Source organism: Martes martes, assembly GCF_963455335.1.
Source record: "Martes martes genome assembly, chromosome: 3".
In the NCBI taxonomy this organism is placed as follows: Eukaryota; Metazoa; Chordata; class Mammalia; order Carnivora; family Mustelidae; genus Martes; species Martes martes.
The window spans coordinates 106,965,450-106,985,279 of record NC_137890.1 but is presented as its reverse complement, the minus strand read 5'-3'; the positions used below and the strand labels follow the sequence as shown (position 1 = coordinate 106,985,279).

The window sequence follows — 19,830 nt, the reverse complement described above, 5'->3', positions numbered from 1 at the left end:
AACTTTTAATAATATAATAAAATGAACACAACAGATTTTGTAATTTACAGAAATAATGAAGAACAAATACATTAAATGAGTCCTCATATTAGGATGACTTTCCCTGCCCAGATTCCTGAAGTGTTCTCTGAGAAATACTGCCATAATGACTTACAGACACAGTCAGTGGCTCCCAATGCTTTCCCTTCTAAACTACCTGCAGCTCCTTAGCTCTAACTTTCATCTTGACTGGAGTATCATGCTGTAACCATACTGATATAAAAAATTAAAGATTTTCATATTTATACCCTTTGAAAATATAGGATGAACAAATATAACCTTAATGTCTTTTAAGGGGAAAGCAAAGAGACATCTGCTATTTAAGAGTCTCTGTATCATCCTTATCCTAGTTAAATACCAGTACTACATGTTTTTATTGGTGACATTGTCTCTGTGATCTTTTAGTAAATAATCTTTTACTTGGAGTCAAAGGGTTAATAGCACTGAACTTCTGTAGGCATGAAGCCTTATTTTGAGAGTTATGGTGAGGTAGGTGGGAAGTGATGTACATGAGTCTGTGGACTGTCTAGAATTCATATTTGAGTAGCTATATCTTCAAAATTTGCAGGTACTAAGTTACTGACAGTCTCAATAATTTCATCTGAAAAGGCATGAAAGATTAAACCCAGTTTCACATACTTGCAAGCTTCAATAATGTTGTTTAAATAAATGTGGTTAAGAGTGATGCATCATGAATTCTCTGGCATCTTAAATTTTTAACTGCATTTTCTATGATGCTCTAGTACACAAAAGATCATTCTGGAGACACATTTGAAGGTCAGATAGGCTTCCCAGCTATCTTCCAGGCATTGGAACTCCTCTGATAGTTAGAAATCTTCTTATGGGAAGGTTGTTTCGGTAGAGGACCATCCTTTACTGCCAACATTCAAGAAATCATATGTGGTTTCAAGAAAATCATATATGAAGCAACAAAAAATAGAGGAAATGCATGAGTTTAGAATGTGAGAAATTAAGTATCACACAGTTTTAACACTTAGTGTGGTTTACTAAGAAATGTTAGAAATTGAATGACTTTCAACATTTTAGGACTCACTTCTATGGAAGTCGAGCACATATTGAGTTATTTTTTTAATGTTAAGGAAATTTTTACTTAATATTGTAAATATAAAAGCATAATTAATTTCCCAGAGAAAGTTTAAAGCATCACTATTAATATTCATTCAGTTGACATATCTGAACTACATACATTAGGATTATCAGTCAAAAGGTAAGTATTTTATTGCCAAGCAATATAGTTTGTGAGAAACTCAGAGTCAGATCTAGATCTAATTTCCATACCTGGCACTTGAAACTTGTACATACTTGAGTGAGTTATTAATATCTATGAGACCTAGTTTTTTCATTTATAAAACAGTTGTGGAGATATTGAGGTGAGAAGGTTTTGATGAGATTCAGTTAGTACCTCTTTGTGAAAGTGTGTCACCCAGTGTTTGATACAGAGCAGATATTCAATAGAGCCTACTTTATTATGATGATTATTGTTATCATTATTTCATATATAAACTAAGAAATATGGCAAAGATGCATTATCATCTTGGATTTCTTACTGTTAATTTGTGATATGTAATCTGAAGGCCATTTGAGTTGCTCATAGCCTGGTCATACTGTACATCTGAATCCAATAGCTACTAAGTATGAGACATTCACGGTGTGCTCTAGGGTATGTTTAATATAATGAAATAATAAATACCCATAACTTCAGAAAAGCTCTATTTAAGAGGTCATGAGCAAAGCTTGGCGTTCAATGATACCAGTCTGTTTTCTCCCCTAGCTGAATTTAAATGTCAGCCAGGCCGGTTTCAGTGTGGCACTGGGCTCTGTGCTCTGCCAGCTTTCATCTGTGATGGAGAGAATGACTGTGGTGACAATTCTGATGAACTCAACTGTGGTAGGTGATTAAATTCTTAACCAAGGAACCTAAGTCCAATTCTTACCTGATTTTGTCTGCACCAGTTTAAATGCAGGCACAGTTTTCAGTGCAGATTTGTTGTTGTTCTTCTTTCTTTCTTTTAGACACACATGTCTGCCTGTCAGGCCAGTTCAAGTGTACAAAGAACCAAAAATGCATCCCAGTAAACCTCAGATGTAATGGACAAGACGACTGTGGGGATGAAGAAGATGAAAGGGACTGTCGTAAGTCACCTCAGAATGTTCCATCTTGTCTTACTTCTGAGTCTCAGCTGACATGGATCTAAAATTTTTTATTGTGTGTCATACATCTGCACAATGTAGAAAAATGTAACTGCAATTATGAACATATACCTCCAAATTGGCACCTTGGGGGATGGGTTACTTAAGAAGTTCCCTATAGAGGCTTTAAAGAAAATTAAAACATGGGTGGTCTATACTTAGATAGCTACCTAAAGATTACAGCAAATATTAAACAATGAACATTCATTCACATCGTCCTTAAGAGAAGAAACAAAACCAACATTACAGATGACTGTGGTGTTTTATTCATAAATTGATTTTTTTTTGCCCACATTAAGTAGCTACAAATAATTTTCTTCTGTTGATTGGTTACTTGAAATCAACTCCATTAATTAGAGATCATTTCCCCCCATAAAATACATGTCAAAAGCATGATGAGAAAATCTGAGCAAAAAAAAACTAACAAAATTATTTGTTAAAAAATGTAAATAATACTCTGTTTAGTGTATCTTTGCCAGCTACTTCAAAGAACAATAGTAAAATATTTTCTACTCTTTTCATCTCTTCTTTCCATCCCCCACCAAAAATCAAACAGATTCAATGGAAGGCAAAACGATTTCCATCATATACATACATGCACGTAGGCAGATGGGCATGCCCACACACAAACCCAAACACACGGAATACGAGCAATAAAGTACCTGTCAGGTTTCAGGGTTTCAACAGAACTGCTGTCAACGTTTCTGTTTTATTTTATTCCCCTAAAACTTATATCAGTAAATAATGTGCAGTCATCCAGCAATTTGATTAAGATGGTGCTTTCAGAATAAAGTCAGTACCAGTTCTTTATGGTTAGTCATTCCAAGAGCTGATCCATTAAACTGACTAGGATTTGTGAGGCAGTTTACAGTCTAAGTCAGATGTTCACTCCTTCCCTCAAAAACTCAACACAACTAGAGTTTTTGAGAAGTTTGATGTTTTTTTAGTTCCTGATTCACAAATACCTTCTGATTTTATTATTCTTCTATTTATAGAAATGCATATGTATAAATTCTTACATTTATTTGGTAAAATTATTCAGAAAGTTTCCAAATTCTTTGTTTTTAAAATTGATTTCAAAATATAGCTAATCAGGGGAGGCTTGTATTGAGAACTCTGATTTTTATCAAATGTATCATTATAGAAATATGTTTTATTTCTTTCTACTGGGAAGGATATTTGGAATATATCATAGATAATGAAAGTTAAAACCCTTCACCTTCAGAGCCTTATTAATTAAAAGATAATACATTTCCAGTTGACTTTCTTAAGCATTTGTTCTTCTGATCGATTTTTATATAAAATGTCTGTTCTTGTTCAAAGCTGCATTTTAATACATGTTTTTTTCTTAAGCCGAAAACAGCTGTTCTCCAGACTATTTCCAGTGTAAAACAACTAAACATTGCATTTCCAAGCTGTGGGTTTGTGATGAGGATCCAGACTGTGCAGATGCATCAGATGAGGCCAACTGTGGTGAGTGTTTTGTGACCCTGGATCGTACCTATTGTATTTGTGTCATCATCTGACATGGCCACAGTGAAAGGAATTTGAGCACAATTCTGGTGAAACTAAGGTCTCACACGAGAAAGTTTTGTCCCTCTGTTCACAGAGTCGTAGCAACCCGTTTTTTTGTTAAAACAAACAAACAAACAAAAAAAACCCAACTCAGGTTAGCTACTTTTACCCATGTAAGGCAGAAGAATAATACTGCTGAAAATGACTCAAAACTATTTCTAAAAAGGTGGATCTATAAGGTAGGCTAAACTATCACCTTCTTGTCTTGTATGCATGTGGCATTAGTATTTAATGAATGGAAAGAATGAGACATTATCTTTGTATTGTTCCAGACTTTTCTTTCTTTTTTTTTTCTTTTCTTTTCTTTTCCTTTTATTCTTTTTTTTTTTTTTTTTTTTTTTTTTTTGCTTAAATACGTATGATTTTCCAGTCATGCAATGATTACTGGTTATTCTTAAACATGGTGAAAGGAAGGGAGAAGATAATACAAGTATCTGTTCTGTTTTAATAGATGACAATGATCATTTAAGTTAGCGTTTGTTTCTGAAACACTTATCTTTTTACTTAAAGTCAAATACTTTCATTTACAAGAATTATTCCTTAATTAACATTGCAGAAATGGTGAACATATTTGTTTTGTTTAATGCATTTCATTCTATCTTGAAAGTGTCAACAGCAAGACAGAAATGAAGAGTAATTGTCATGTGTAGTTCATGTTATCAACAATTATTAAACACTAATAGTAGCTATATTGTAGGTGAATACACCAAACTTGGCATTGTTGGGGAAGGAAAAAAATATTTAATTTAGTAATTGATTAAGAAAAGCAAAGTTTGGAGTACCTGGGTGGCTTAGTCGGTTAAGCGCCCAGCTCTTGATTTTGGCTCAGGTCATGATCTCAGGGTTGTAAGATGGAATGCCTTGTCGGGCTCTACACTGGGCATGAGGCCTGCTTGGAATTCTCTCTCTGCTTCTCCTTCTGCCCTTCCCCTACCTTCTAAAAAAGAAAGAAAGAAAGAAAAAGAAAGAAAGAAAGAAAGAAAGAAAGAAAGAAAGAAAGAAAGAAAGAAAGGCTTATTCAAACTGAGTATAGGACTTCCAGGTTTCATAAACAAAATTTTGTTAAATGCATCTGCTATATTCCACAATGCTCTTAGTGAACTAGGAAATAATGAAAAACCTTTATGTTCTCTGAAACTCCATTTATACTGAACAACATTCATGGTCTATATGTGTAATAATTGACATTCATGTGTCTTTAAGTGTTTTTCCTAATACTGTCTTCCATATGTCTTCAGAGCATGAAAAAAAAAATTTATCATAGTATTATGAAACCCCATTTACCACTTTGTGAACTTGGTACTCATCAGTTCACAAAGCTTCAAAGTATAGTCATCACTGATTATCAAGGACTTTTGCAGACTAGTTCATATTACTGGCAAGTTTGCTTTGTTGTCTTTAGTATTTTTTTGTTTACTGAAACAAAATGGAATAATGACTTACGTTAGCTATATGAATATTTTTCTGGAATATCTATAATTTATTCCTTACGATAATGTGATTTAACTGTTGCGGTATATTATACTGTTTGAACTGATCATTATTGATCATTATAATAACTGTAATTCCCAATATTTGCTGTGCTTGCCATATGGCCCAGAAAATGTGTTAAAGGCTTTATATTCATTATTTCACATAATCCTTTATTATCCTTATTTTATTGATGTGGTAAAAGAGCCCCAAGGAGGTTATATAACTTACCCAAACTTTCATGACTAGCAGGTGGTGGAACTGGAACTTGAATCCAGGGTTATTTCACATGAAAGCATTTACTCTATGAACATAGTATAAAGCCACCTCATTCTTTAAAAAAAAATAAATAAATAAAAATAAAAAGATTTTATTTATTTATTAGAGAGAGGGAGAGAGAGAGGGCTCATGTGTGCACACTCACATGCACCAGTCGGGGTATGGGAGAGGGGAGAGGAATGGGAGAGGGACAAGTGCCCAGTGCAGAGCCCCACACAGGGCTCGATCCCTGGACCCCAATATCATGACCCAAGCTAAAACTAAAAGTCAGACAGGTAATTGACTAAGCCACCCAGGTACCCCTAAAGCCACCTCATTCTTTATGTGTAAAGAGAAAAATATTTAAATGTTTTCTGTTATAAAGTTATATAGAATTCTCCTGGCCATAGTCATTGTTGTGAATTCCTGACCAGTATACAAGCACATACATACATACAGTAAGAGGGAGAGAAGAGGCAGGAAGGTTGCATCTGATTTGCCTTAGACCCACTATAAAATTTTATTGTGGGCAGGCACTAATTTAATTTAAAAAAACTTTTCTTTTTTAAGATTGTGTATATATATATATATATATATATTTGTTTAGAGTGTGAGAGAGAGAGAGCACCAGCTGGGGGGTGCAGGGGGAGAGGCAGAGGGAGAAAGAGAATCCCAAGCCGACTCTGCATTAAGCCCATCCATCTACCCTAAGTGTGGAGCCTGATCTGGGCTTGATCTCAAGGCCCTGAGATCATGACCTGAGGCGAAATCAAGAGTCAAACACTTAACAGAATGAGTCACTCAGGCACCCCAATTTAAAAAATACTTCTACATACATTACAGTTTAGAATAGCATTTCTCAATCTTTATTCTTAATGGGATAAAAAAACTACCTCCTTCCCCTTTCTTCTGTCTTCAATAAATGTAGAAATGCCATGTATTTTTACTAAGTCTGTTAAAACCTTTGTGGGATAGTTCACCTTTTAATACTTCCATTGAGTGGGAAAAGAAAAACACTTCTCTCTCTCTCTTTTTTTTTTTTTTTTTTTTAAGATTTTATTTATTTATTTGTCAGAGAGAGAGAGAGCACAAGCAGGGGGAGTGCCAGGCAGAGGGAGAAGCATGTTCCCTGCTGAGCAGGGACACCCCCCTCACCCCCGCCATGCAGGACTTGATCCCAGGATCCTGAGATCATGCCCTGAGCCGAAGGCATGTGCTTAACCAACTGAGCCACACAGGTGTCCCCAAACACTTCCTAAAGATGAACTCTATCAAACTAAGTCCTTATTATGTGAATCTGAATTACACGTGTTTTTGTGGGAACAGACCTTGCCTAGAATAGAAAGCAAATTTCACTATTTGTCATGTTGAGTATCCTCAGAACCTCACAAGATATAAAATAGATTTGCATGAAGTGCTATTGAGTGACTGAACTATTCTCTTTTATAAAAAACTTCAATATGCAACTAGTTTTCACTGTTGTTCCCACATACTTCTATACTTTTTTAGTTCACTGCTAAATTTAGGGGCAGATTCTCTTTTACTCTTGGAGTTCACTTAGCTCTTACATCTTATTTCTCAGCAGCAATTTATCTACAATTTTAGATCTAATTGGCTTCTGTCAGTTCTAAAGGTCTAAAATTGTAATTTGTTCTACCTTGACGTATCCTAATTTTTTATTTTTTATTTTTTTGCTTTAAATTGTATGGATAATACCAATGTAGGGGTTGTGGTTCACTGAGACACTGTGGAAAAACCTAACAAAAGAGAGCAGAATAATTTGCAAACAAATAAAATACACATGTAGGACAGGGGATTATTTAAAAAAAAAAAAAAAAAAACCTCTAAGGCATAAATACTTTTAAAATTATTTAATCTTTATATTTACTTGAATACCATGTTTATTGAGTTCTGTCCAGTGTAATTCTTGAGTTTTTGCAGTTCTTGCAGATTTAACAACTATCATTTAATATGTGTAAAAATTTTATGTTAATCTAGAATTTAAGGAGCCTCAAAACCACTTTGAATAGACATAAATTAAATATAGTTTAGGAGTCTTTCTCCAATAGTTTAGTCTTGGTGAGAGTGGATACAAATTTTAAAATTAAATTACATATTTTCCCATCTTATTACACATAGTTTTTGAGATGGCTAAATTTATGTGTAAAAACTGCATTTGGCACATTTGGATTTAAATTCATAAATATTTTTAAAACATCTTTTAGCTCTATTTCTGTGTAAGTAAAGATTTAAATCTATGCTATACTCATATTTATGGCAAGATAAGTTCAACTTTGTGAGTTGTTAATAGTTGTTATAAAATCGTTTATTTTTGCTTGAAGGTAAGGTGTTTACTCTTCCTTTGCTATATGCCCTCAGGATTAAAATAATCTTTATAAAATGTAGATCTATACCTTTTATTAAATTATAGGTGTTCACCATTCTTGGAAGGCTGTTCCACTACTTACTACGATGTTGGACAAACACCGGATTTGGATGCCTGATCAAAATTCATGCAATACCTCAATTGTAGTAGCTCCAGCAATTTCATTCCAGATTTTAATTTCAAACTTTCCCCACTTTCTGCCTGCCGTTTTCTATTTTAGGAAGGAAATGCAGATTTGGGATTTGACAAATCGGTACTAGATTCTTGCTTCTACTTTGTAGTCAGAGTTGAAACTTTTCTATAATTTAACTCTTATAAGATGATATCAGAAGCAGGGTCGAGCCTGATTAGTACTTGAATGGGAGATGATATCAGGATCCATGTCTTTCCATTATGTCCTCTGTCCCCAGTTTAGAGCTTACAATTTCTGTTCCTTAGATGTCGATGTGACATTCTCTTTTCATCAGTTGTTCTCCTTGGGCTTTCTTGGTCAGCTCCATACTCCCATCCCAGCTCTCGGGAACGCACTGTCTGCTCTGCCATATTGCTCTTTCCTTTGGCCGTGTTTCCTGCTTTCTTATCTGGTCTCCCTCTGCCTTAGCTAGAATTCTTGATAATTCTTGGTTCAGCATCATTTGTTACTTTTGAGCAGTCTTGGTTTATAACCTGCTGTTTGGCTAATTATCTCAAAATAAGATGCTAGCTATAATCATACCAACTAGAGCTTATGAGAGGAACTTGAGTTTCCTACAGTAACTTTGTACTTTCTGTAGCCTGGTTTTCCAACATGATACTGCACACATTGAAACTAAAAGATAGGAGTGACCAATGTGTGCTTTTATTTTCCCCTTAATCTCTGATGAGGAAATTTGAATTAGTCTACTTAATCTGTAAGAACATAAAAATAGATGTTTTAGAGTTAAAGCAAGTGCATACATAATTATAAAATACTTCTACCATGCAGACTTGTACAGAAGTTATATAGTAAGTAATGTACCATTTTTAATAGATTTTAACATTTGGCCTAAGGTATCTCTTTTAAAACATTCAGACCCCTACAATAACATATAAAGCCCACCTCTATCTTCTCTCCTTCCCTTCTTCTGAAGTAGTTGTGTATCATTCATGTTTTTTTTTAACTTGTACTATATTTGTGTGTATTCATTAATATATACATAATAGTTAATAGTATCTTAAAAGTTTAGAGGGTATTATGCTTAGTGAAATAAGTCAATCGGAGAAAGACAACTATCAGATCTGCCTGATATGAGGAAGGGGAGATGCAATGTGAGGGGTTTGGGGGGTAGGAGAAGAATAAATGAAACAAGATGGGATTGGGAGGGAGAAAAACCATAAGAGACTCTTAATCTCACAAAACAAACTGAGGGTTGCTGGTGGGAGGGGGGTCAGGAGAGGGTAGTGGGGTTATGGACATTGGGGAGCGTATGTGCTATGGTGAGTGCTGTGAAGTGTGTAAACCTGGCGATTCACAGACCTGTACCCCTGGGGATAAAAATACATTATATGTTTATAAAAAAATTAAAAAATTAAAAAAAATCGTATCTTAAAAGTTCACATAGTCTTGTCTTTTCAGTATTAAATTAAAGCTTGATATTTTCTGGTATTCTAGTGTACTAATGTGAATAATGCATTTAATACTGAAAATTATTTCTTCATGTTACAATTATTATATACTCATGGGCAAATAAAGCACAAAACATTTCATACACTCTGAGCTACAGTCATCATGAAGTCTCAGTTCCCTGCTCAGGTGCTCTAATTGTCAGCTTCCATGAAAGTTTATTTAAAGTCATTGTGGGAACATCCGGAGGAAGGAATCTTTTAACTGTACAGTCAATATTGGCCTAAATGACACGTAGGATAGAGGGCCTGGAGTGAGCCTGAACAGAGAAGCTCTGATATTGATGGCTGTAACGACAGTAGAATAATTCATGATATTTGAAGTTAGGTATTTTCAAAATATTTAATTACTTGCACTTAGAATAGCATTCCCAAATGTTAGTTCCCTGATTTCAAGACAATCCGTGGGGGAAATTTCTGTGCTCCTCACATACACAGTAAAGGATGATGTACTAAATTCTGTATCTTGGAAAACAGTTCATTTACATGCATGTAGTTAAGGTGTCTGTTTAATGTCTGTAATCAATGTTCCCTGCATTTAAAAATAGGTTACAAATTTCTGTGTTGTACTTTAATTAGCAAACAAATTATGTGATCATCCGAAAGCACTTCTTCCCTGCTGGATGGCTGTCGCTTTTGTCTGGGGCCAGGAGGAGGAGTTTGCTGTTGAGGGAGACTGCTGGGAGCCAGGTTTTAAATTTTCTAACACATGGCATCATGATATTTCAGATACTTAGGATGGTAGGATTATATACCTTTACATTAGCAGGTGGAAAGAGAAAGACCCTCCTTTCTCTGGGACCTGACTGGTCTCTGCTGCCTGATTGGTCTGATCTGCACCCCTACAGTACCCTGTGCTGTGGAGTGCAGGCATGACTACCCATGGCTGGAGCATAGGCTTGGCTGTGTCCCTCCATGTCTCCATTTCTGGTGAGCGGCAAACTGATCTTAAGTTTCTGCTGTTGTGTAAAAGCTCTTGAGCTAAGATGCAGAGAGACACATGGTCCTGGAAACCTCCAGGTCTTGTGAGGAACCAGAAATAACGTCTCTTGCTTATCTCTCGAGCTCCTACTCACTTTTAATGTCATAGAGTCGCCCCTGAGTTTTATTGACTGTGTTACATACCTGATATTAGATGTTTCTCCTGGAAGCTTGGCATCTTTCTGAGATTAGATTTGATTACAGAATCAAATAAGGAATCAAATAGAGAATTAAAAACTAGGTGAAGGATAAGAGCAGCAGTGTAACAAGGATGAAGTTTTTGTTTTTTTTTTTCTCACAATCTCTCAGGACCCAGAAGTGGGCACTTTACTTTCTCTACCTACCTAAAGAAACTTCTTCTACATCATATCTTACCATCCTTGAGGTAGTACTTGCCTACTCCTCTCCTTACCCTGGCAAAACAGCTGTGGAGCAATACAATTCATGACGGAGAGAGACGAAAACCACATTGCTTTACTGTTTTAGAAGATGTTTTACTCTTACACTGATTTGTCCCCAGATGATTTGTAAAATAACACTCAACAACAATCTTATAGAATCACTATCTCTCAGAATATATTTTAGACATATTGCCTGGCATGTAAGTGTTACTGAAGTCTGTGTAGTTTATACTCAATCTAATGCTAATACATTTTATTTTATTTTACAAATGTGTAGCTCTGTATTGCTACTTTAAAAGCACAATGTCGACAAATGTCATCTCCTTTCTTTTTAAAAAGAAATTTTTAAAAAAATGATTCAACTTCTGGTACATTTCTGAACTTTTAAAGTAGTTGCCATGAAAATTAATATATTTTTTTAAAAAGCGTGGTAATCTGAAGAGCTTATTTTCTGAGCAAAGAAGCTTCTGTTAATTCAGTAGGAAGTATTTTTATACTAATATTATTATATTTTATGGTAAATTTTTTGATGGATCATATATTTTGCTGTCATCCATCTATTTGTTTGTTTTGCAAAATGCAATCTTTTCTCCATTTTCTGACAATTATATTTGTGTTTGAGTAACTCTCTCTCTTTCTCTCTCTGTATGTGTATGAGAAAAATAAAGAAAGGGGAAAATAACATCTTTGGCACTGAAATATTTTGGTTCTTACAGAGCCCTTGAGGGAAAGCCTATCTGTATGAATAGGACCAGGAAACGGCCGTCTAGTATTTTTGTGAAGAAATGAATGACCTACATGTGCATCCTTTAATAGTCTAAGTGGAACACATTTAGTCTTTTTATAACTTGTGTTCAATAACTTCCATCCATTGACTACCTCTCTCTCAAAGGGTGTGCAATTATTTGGTGATGTTATTTTTTTTTCTTCTTAATAATAAGAGGAAATCGTGAGATTTGACCAGAAAGTTAAAAAGGAGCCCACACAATGAGTCAGAAGGTATGCCAAATATTCTAGAATCTAGGTTGATCTGTAGTAAAAGCCATGAATAGAAACAGCTTTTTGCCCAGCGAGGTTTATAATTGAGTTTGTAAAAGAAAGAACTATATATTTGTTTTAATACGAACTGTGTTGATGCAGTTGATATCTTTTTTTTAAGGAAATTGACTCAGGAATTTAACATTCCGTGATACTTTTGTTTGAAAAACTTCATCCTTGTTATACTGCTCATCTCATCCTTCACCAGGTAAATTTGATTCTCCAAAAATGCAAAATAACATCACACACACACACACACACACACACACACACACACACACACCCCTAGTTGGAGACTGATAGCAGAATGTGAGAAAAATAAGTATTAGTCACTTTATAAAAAATACTTAAGAAATGTAGAACTTAAAAAAAATACATTTAGTCTACCCTTAGAAGAAAAATATTTGTATTTGTTTTGGTTTATAAGATTTTTAAATTACTATTTTAAAAAAGCAATGTCATTTCATTTAGGAACATAATAGATAATAAAAATAAAATGACCAGTGGTGCCTGGGTGGCTCAGCTGGTTAAGCTTCTACCTCTTGATTTCTGCTTAGGTCATGATCTTAGGGTCCAGAGATTGAGCCCCACATCAGGCTCTGCACTTAGCGGGAAGTTTGCTTTTCCTTCTCCCTCTGCATGCTTGCTTGCTCGCTTGCTCTCTCTCTCTCTCTCTCTCTCTCGCAAAATAAATAAATAAATATATATATTTTTAAATAAATACATCTTTAAAAAAAAAAAGTAGAGGTAACAGAGTTCATTATCTCAAACTAAATCCTACATTATCTCTCTCTCCACTTCCATAATTTCCCACATGAACATTGAACAAGGAACCATATACAAACAGTGCCCTAATAACATGAAAACTCCAGCCCAGAGATTTGTAATCTAGGCATTGAATCTAAGACTGCTCACAGTATAAGTATGTCTGTCAGAATCATCATCTATGTCTCTGTCCACAAAGATTACAAAGCTAAATAGTAGTATAATTATAACTCTAGATTAGGGTTTTTACTCTCATTAATATATTATTTCATAAAACTGTTAATGGCTAAAAATGGATAGTTGTTTTGCAAGCAAAATCTGATACCACTTGGATCCTCAAGCTAATTTTAACATATAAGCACAAATCTAAGTTTTCTTTTCTTTTCTTTTTCTTTTTTTGGGGGTTGGTCATTTTATTTTTTTAATATATTTTTTAAAGATTTATTTATTTATTTTAGAGAGATAGAGAGAGAGAGAGTAGACCCATGAGTGAGGAGGAGGGGCAGAGGAACAGAAACAGACTCTCTGCTAAGTGCAAAGCCTGATGTGGGGCTCAACCCCAGAACCCTGAGATCATGACCTGAGCTGAAGGCAGATGTTTAACAGACTGAGCCACCTAGGTGGTTCCTCACAGAAATTTCTTATATGACTTAGCATAAGGAGCTTGATATGCCCCATTCTAAATATGTTATTGGGTTACATTTTTAAAAATCAAATATGGAGGGGCACCTGGGTGGCTCAGTTGGTTGGGTGGCTCCTTTGGCTTGGTCATGATCCCAGGGTCCTGGGATCCAGCCCCACATCAGTCTCCTTGCTGGGGGGGAGCCTGCTTCTCCCCTGCCTGCCGCTCCCCCTGCTTGTGGTTGCTCTTTACCTCTCTCTCTCTCTCTGTCAAATAAATAAATAAATCTTTAAAAAAATGGAGTCTGTTTATATTTAAGTTTTCTTTGTAATTACCTTCTGAATTCTGAAAACAAAACATACTCAGAAAATGCAATATATTACTTAATGCCAATTAATAATCATTTTACTATAAAAGAATCATACAGCTATTTTAGTTAACCATACCCGTAAAAAGAAGTTTGACACATCCTGTGGATGTTTCTGTCTGTTTCTAGAAATTGTCCATAGATGTTAGAATGTTATATTATTTTATAAATACCTATCCTAGGAGCTCTATGGATGAACCTAGAGTTTAGAATTAGCATATACCAAGTCCCATGATGATTACTGCTTCAAGAAGATAATCCTTTGGAACAACTGCTCAGATCTTTGGTCCTTGTGATGGTTAAAACCACAATATTCTTAATATAAACATGCAATGAGCAGTAAAAATCCCAGTGGCTAACTATCAGGGAGTCACAGAAGTACAGGAAACTTACCGTCAGGAATCCTAAAACACGGACAGTTTATTCGGTTTCTTTTCAATAAAGGACATTTCACTGAGTCAGAGAGGAAAAAAAATTGGGAATCATTCACCTAAAATATAAGCAAATATACACATATTTTTCTTTCAGAATCCATTATGTCCATTTTGTAATGTCTTAATAAAAGTAATTATAGCTTACATTTTAAAATGTTTTTATTTTATTTTTATTTCATTTTATTATTTTAATTCCAGTATAGTTAACATGCCAAGGTATATTAGTTTCAGGTGTACAACATAGTGATTCAGTAATTCCATTCATCACCCAGTGCTCATCATGACAAGTGCACTCCTTAATCCCCAATACCCTTTTCACCCATACCCACTGCCCCCCACCTCACCTCTGGTAACCATGTTTGTTCTTAATAGGCGAGAGTCTGTTTCTTGTCTTATCTCTCTCTCTCACATTCTGTCTCTTTCCCTTGCTTATTTGTTTTGTTTCTTAAATTCCACATATGAGTGAAATCCTATGATATTTGTCTTTCTCTGACTGACTTGTTTCACTTGGCATTATACTCTCCACTTCCACACATGTCATTGCAGATGGCAAGATTTCATTCTTTTTTTATGGCTGTACACTATTACACACACACACACACACACACACACACACCACATCTTAAAATTAGTATGGGAGATATGTAAAAGTTTGGTATCATCAGGAGATATTATTAGTAGGTATGGGTATTACCAATAGGAAATTTGGAAGTTATCGATGAGGTTGAACTTCAAGGGGCTCTCATACAATACCCCTTATTCTTTGCAGAGGAAAACTAAAATCCTTGGCTACAATTAGTTTATCCTACAACATACTTTGGGCACATTTTGTACTATTTGTTTTGTTTTTATTATTTTGTATCTTTATAACATTCACTTATTTTAAAAATTAGTAAATACCTGTTAAATATGTCAAGTAAGCAACTATATTAGAGAATCAGGTAATTCAAAGAAGTCCAATAGGGATAATTAATAGTTTTGAAAGCTTATTACATGTAAGGCATTGTACTAAACTTTATGTGAAATATCATTTAAACCTGACAACGGTCCTATGCAAAATATACTATTATTATTCTTATTTTATAGGTAAAGGTATAAGGCTCAAAACACATAAGTAATTTTCTTTACACAGGTCACCCAAGTGGAAAGTGGTTAAGCAGATATTTGAACCCACAGGATTTGGCTCCAAACCCATACACTTAACAATTATTCAACTGAGTAACCTGCCCTAAATTTACAATAAGGCAAGGAATTAGGACACAGATACAAATAATCCCAAACAAATTGTAATGATTAAATGTCACTGGAAAGAATACATACACAGTTCTTCAAAGGATCTTATCATCACTAACAATAAGTGAGTAAGATAGAAGTGGCAATAAAGGGATGTCTTATCTATAGTCAATTTGAAAGCAATAATAAACCAACTAAAAGTCGGTCTGTGTTTTATTATAACTTTTTTTAATGGCTATCCTGACAATGTCAGCAATAAAAACCCCATCCCTGAAAGGACAAACCATTGATCATGACTCCAAATGGAAATCTATTAGCTTGCCATAAAGGTAATAGTAAAAATAAGTACAATGAGAATAATATTATTAAATTCTAGTTTGACTGAATTCTAGTTTGATGCTGGCCTATCAAAATCTAACTCTCTCTTTGTGAAAAAGAGAGGTTAGTGAATGTCATAGAAGCCATGTCTTTTCATGACCAAAGTTTTAATGATGAAGCAACTAGGAAGAAAGAAAGACACTTGAACAGAGCATAAATTTCTCACCAGCCAGTATGAAATCATACTATATAGCACCATGTTTACATATTTTTAGAAGTATCTCTTGCTTACTGTCTATGCCATGCAAGCTACACATTTGAAAACATCGTCCTCCTCTTGATTAACTGAAGGAATAAACATGAGTATAGTTTTATTTTTTGATCATGCCTTTGCTCCTTTCCGCAACTTTTCCAGTAACTATATATAAATTGTACTATATGTATATAGTTTGTTAATATATAATGCATATAATATATTATACATAACATATACTACATATAATTATATATAAACTATGTATAGTTTATTAACATCTTAAATTGGTTCAAATACAAGAGAGTATCGAGAAGAAAGTAAATATTCATGCTAATATTAATTACTTTCAAATATGCTTTCAAATATTTTTACTATGCAGAAGTGAAAGTCATCAACACTGCTTTGCTCCAGTTTTTTTGAAAACTTTAATAAAAAAGCATTCTCTTTTTTCTAATTTTATGAAAAAGTTTGTAATTGACCACTGGGCATAAATTGTTCAAATTCTTTTCTGGAAGATACAGTTAAGTCTTGGCACTAAATGCTGTGTTTCTTGGCACCGAAACAGTTATAAGAAATGAACATGTTAAAATCTCTTGTTTGCAATAGTTAAGCCAAATGTAATTACATGTGAGTCTATTGACTGAAGGTATGATTGTTATCCAAGCTTTAGCCATATGGGTTATGGAGGTGACAATGCCAATCTTAAATTCTAGAGCTTTTTTCATGCTATTTGGTTTTCACAGCTGGAATTTATTACTTCATAGTGCAAAATTATCCATCCACTTGGTTTCATTTCTTGGCTCAATATTGTGACTTAGTAATTTTCAGCATCTTATTGACAGATGGAAAGTGTTCCCTAAACATGTTGCTGAATTAACACAGAATATACTTCTAAACCACAATAAAGAATGGAACTGAAAATATCAAGTCCACTAGGTTCCATCTAAAGCCCACATATTGTTATCATGGAATTTTTGGATAGAAATGGTTCATTAGAAGTTATGCGGTTAAAGCGCCATCCTTAATCTAAACAAACAAGTGAACAGAATACTCCTTTATGTCTAGACAAAATCCTTATGCTATAAATTAAACCTGCTTTTTTTTTTCTTTCTATCCTTTCCAATAGAAATTTTGAATAACCTAACACTATCTTTTGCGTAAAATGCCTTTGTTTAAGTACTCTCAAATTAAATTCTTTCACATTCTTCTTCAGGCCAAATAATTCCATTTTCTTTTATCTCTCTACATGGGTTCTATTTTCCATTCTATTAATCAGTTGTTTATTTCTCCCCTGAAACCTCCCCACATTCTTTGCTTTGGCTATGATCTATGAAACCGAACACAGCATTTTTAAGTACTGTGTGTCTCTTGTTCCCCACTGTATATGCCTGCTTTTGTATTTTAATATTGTGTTTGATTAAAAGCAAATAAAACCACAGTATTCACACTGTTGATCTGTGGCCAATTTATAGGAATCTCTAGTCTTAGAGATTTCACATACATTCTACCAGATTGTCAGTGTCATGTATTTATGAACTGCATCCATGTTGTTGCCTTTTGAAAAGTTATAATGAAGTCTACTGTCTCTCTTGCCAAATTAGAAGTTCCAAGAGGCCTGGATCTACATATCTTCTAACTTCCTAATATATACCCAGTACATAGTAAAGAATCTGGCATAAATAAATATTTGAAGAATGAGTGAAGAAAGGAAATTTTAAAAGGAAGACTATTTGGGTTCAGCCAAATATGTTTCTCTTCAAATCTGGACATTGGGACTTTGGTTTCCTTTAAGTTTATATGTATTTTGTTACATTTTTATGTAAGTACTGCTTTCCCTCCTGATCAATTCAATAGTTTGGGCTTGATTTATATGCAAAATTGACTTAAAGTGTAAGGGAGTTTCAATATACAAAATCACTGCCAGGTTCTTTCAAACTTGGGCAATGAGATGTGCCTCCTCATCTCTCAGAACGAAGGTGGGCTATGACAGTGCATTTGACAGCTCCATAAAAAGAGCCCATATACTCCGGACAACTAGGAGCAGAGCTCCCTTTTTGATTTCAACTTTTATTAATTGGGTAGGTTTCTTCAGGTCTCTATTATTTCCTCATTTGTAAATGGATATAATCATTTGTCCCTAGAAAACTGATGAAAGCATTTAGAGAAGTAAAGATAAATAAGCACCTAGTAGGTATAAAAGTCGGTAGTAGAGATGTAAGTACCTAGTAAGTATATAAGTACCCATGAGTATATAGGTATGTAGTAGGTATGTGTGTACCTAGTAAGTGTGTAAGTACCCATGAGTATGTAAGTATGTAGTAGGTATGTAAGTACCTAGTAAGTATATAAGTACCCATGAGTATATAGGTATGTAAGTACATAGTAAGTATGGAAGTACCTGTAGGCCCTCAAAAATATTTTGCGCTCTTTTTTCCAGCACTTTTTTTTTCTAAATATTTTGTATTGACAGGTTAAAACACTCAAATTGTTTATTCTATAATGGGGATAGAAAGGGAAAAAAAGATTTAAATAAATATGATAAAGTTTTATGACAGAATGAAGTGGTTCTATGAATTCTCCCATTTCTTGTCAGGAGAGAGGAAAAATAAAACATCATTAGAATGCACAAAGAGTTTTTAATGTAACAGATTAATGGGAAATATAATAACAAATGTCAGAGAGTGTGACTAGTAGGAAACTTCCAATCTGTGTTATATCATTTCCACAAAATGTTAGAATCACAATCAATTCTGTATATGCACTACATTCCTCTGTAAATCCCGTTTGTTTGTCTAACAGCTTTATTAAAGTATAATTGACAAACAAGAATCTGTATATATTTAAAAATGTATAATCTGATAAGTTTTAACAGATGTAGATGTCATGAAAACGTCATCACACTTATGATAATGAACATACTTATCACTCTTGGAAATTTGTTTTTCTCTCTTTCAGCACTTCCTGTATCCTTACCTCTACAGACAAACACTTAACTTGCTTGCAGTCACTATAGATTAGTTTGCATTTAGGTAAACATAGAGACATACATTATGCATACATTTTGTCTGACTTTTTCTGCTCAGCTTAATTACTTTGAGATTATCCATGTTGATGACAGTATCAAACGTTTATTCCTTTATATTGCTTCAAAGCATTCTACTGTATGGATAGACACTGTAGAATGAATATTTTGTATTCATTCACTCATTTATTATCACTTGGGTTAACTCAAGTTTTAGACTATTACAAATCAGGCTGCTATGATCATTCATGTAATTAGTCTTTAGATGAATGCACACTTTCTCTTCTCTGGGAATTGAAGGCTAAGTTATATGAGTGTGTGTTTAACTTTTTAAGTACTGAACTCTTTTCCAAAGTAGTTGCACCATTTCACATTTTGCAATTGTTGGAGAGTTCCTGTTCCTTCACATTCTTATCAATACTTGATACTTTCAAATTTTTGACATTCTAATAGATGTGTAGTAGTATTTCATTCTGGTTTGAATTTGTATTTCATTTATGACTAATGATATTGAATGTCATTCATATGCTTATTTGCTATGTATCGACCTTAGTGAAGCATCTGTTTAGATGATGTTCCCATTTTTTTTATTGGATGGCTTATTTTATATTATTGAATTTTGCAAGTTCTTATACATTGTGGATCCAAGTTATCATTCAGATAAAAATTTTGCAAATATTTTTATTTTCTTCCCTTTACTTTTGTTTTAATTTGCTTTCCTTATTCTAGCTCATTGGAAGTTGATGTCACTGGTTTGAAATCTATCTCTTTTTCTAATATAAATCTTTTATACAGATATTTTCATTATCTAGG

At 34.1% G+C, this 19,830-nt stretch overlaps 1 protein-coding gene across 1 annotated transcript in view; it reads left to right on the top strand.

The window, feature by feature from the left end:
• The window catches only part of LRP1B (LDL receptor related protein 1B), a gene marked incomplete at both ends in the record, with an annotated part of 1,929,835 nt that overhangs the window by 1,726,857 nt on the left and 183,148 nt on the right, over nt 1-19,830 (top strand). The window contains 3 exons of the mRNA XM_080798957.1: nt 1,832-1,948; nt 2,074-2,193; nt 3,604-3,723. Coding sequence (XP_080655083.1) covers nt 1,832-1,948; nt 2,074-2,193; nt 3,604-3,723 — 357 coding nt within the window. The remainder of the gene's footprint in view (nt 1-1,831; nt 1,949-2,073; nt 2,194-3,603; nt 3,724-19,830) is intronic.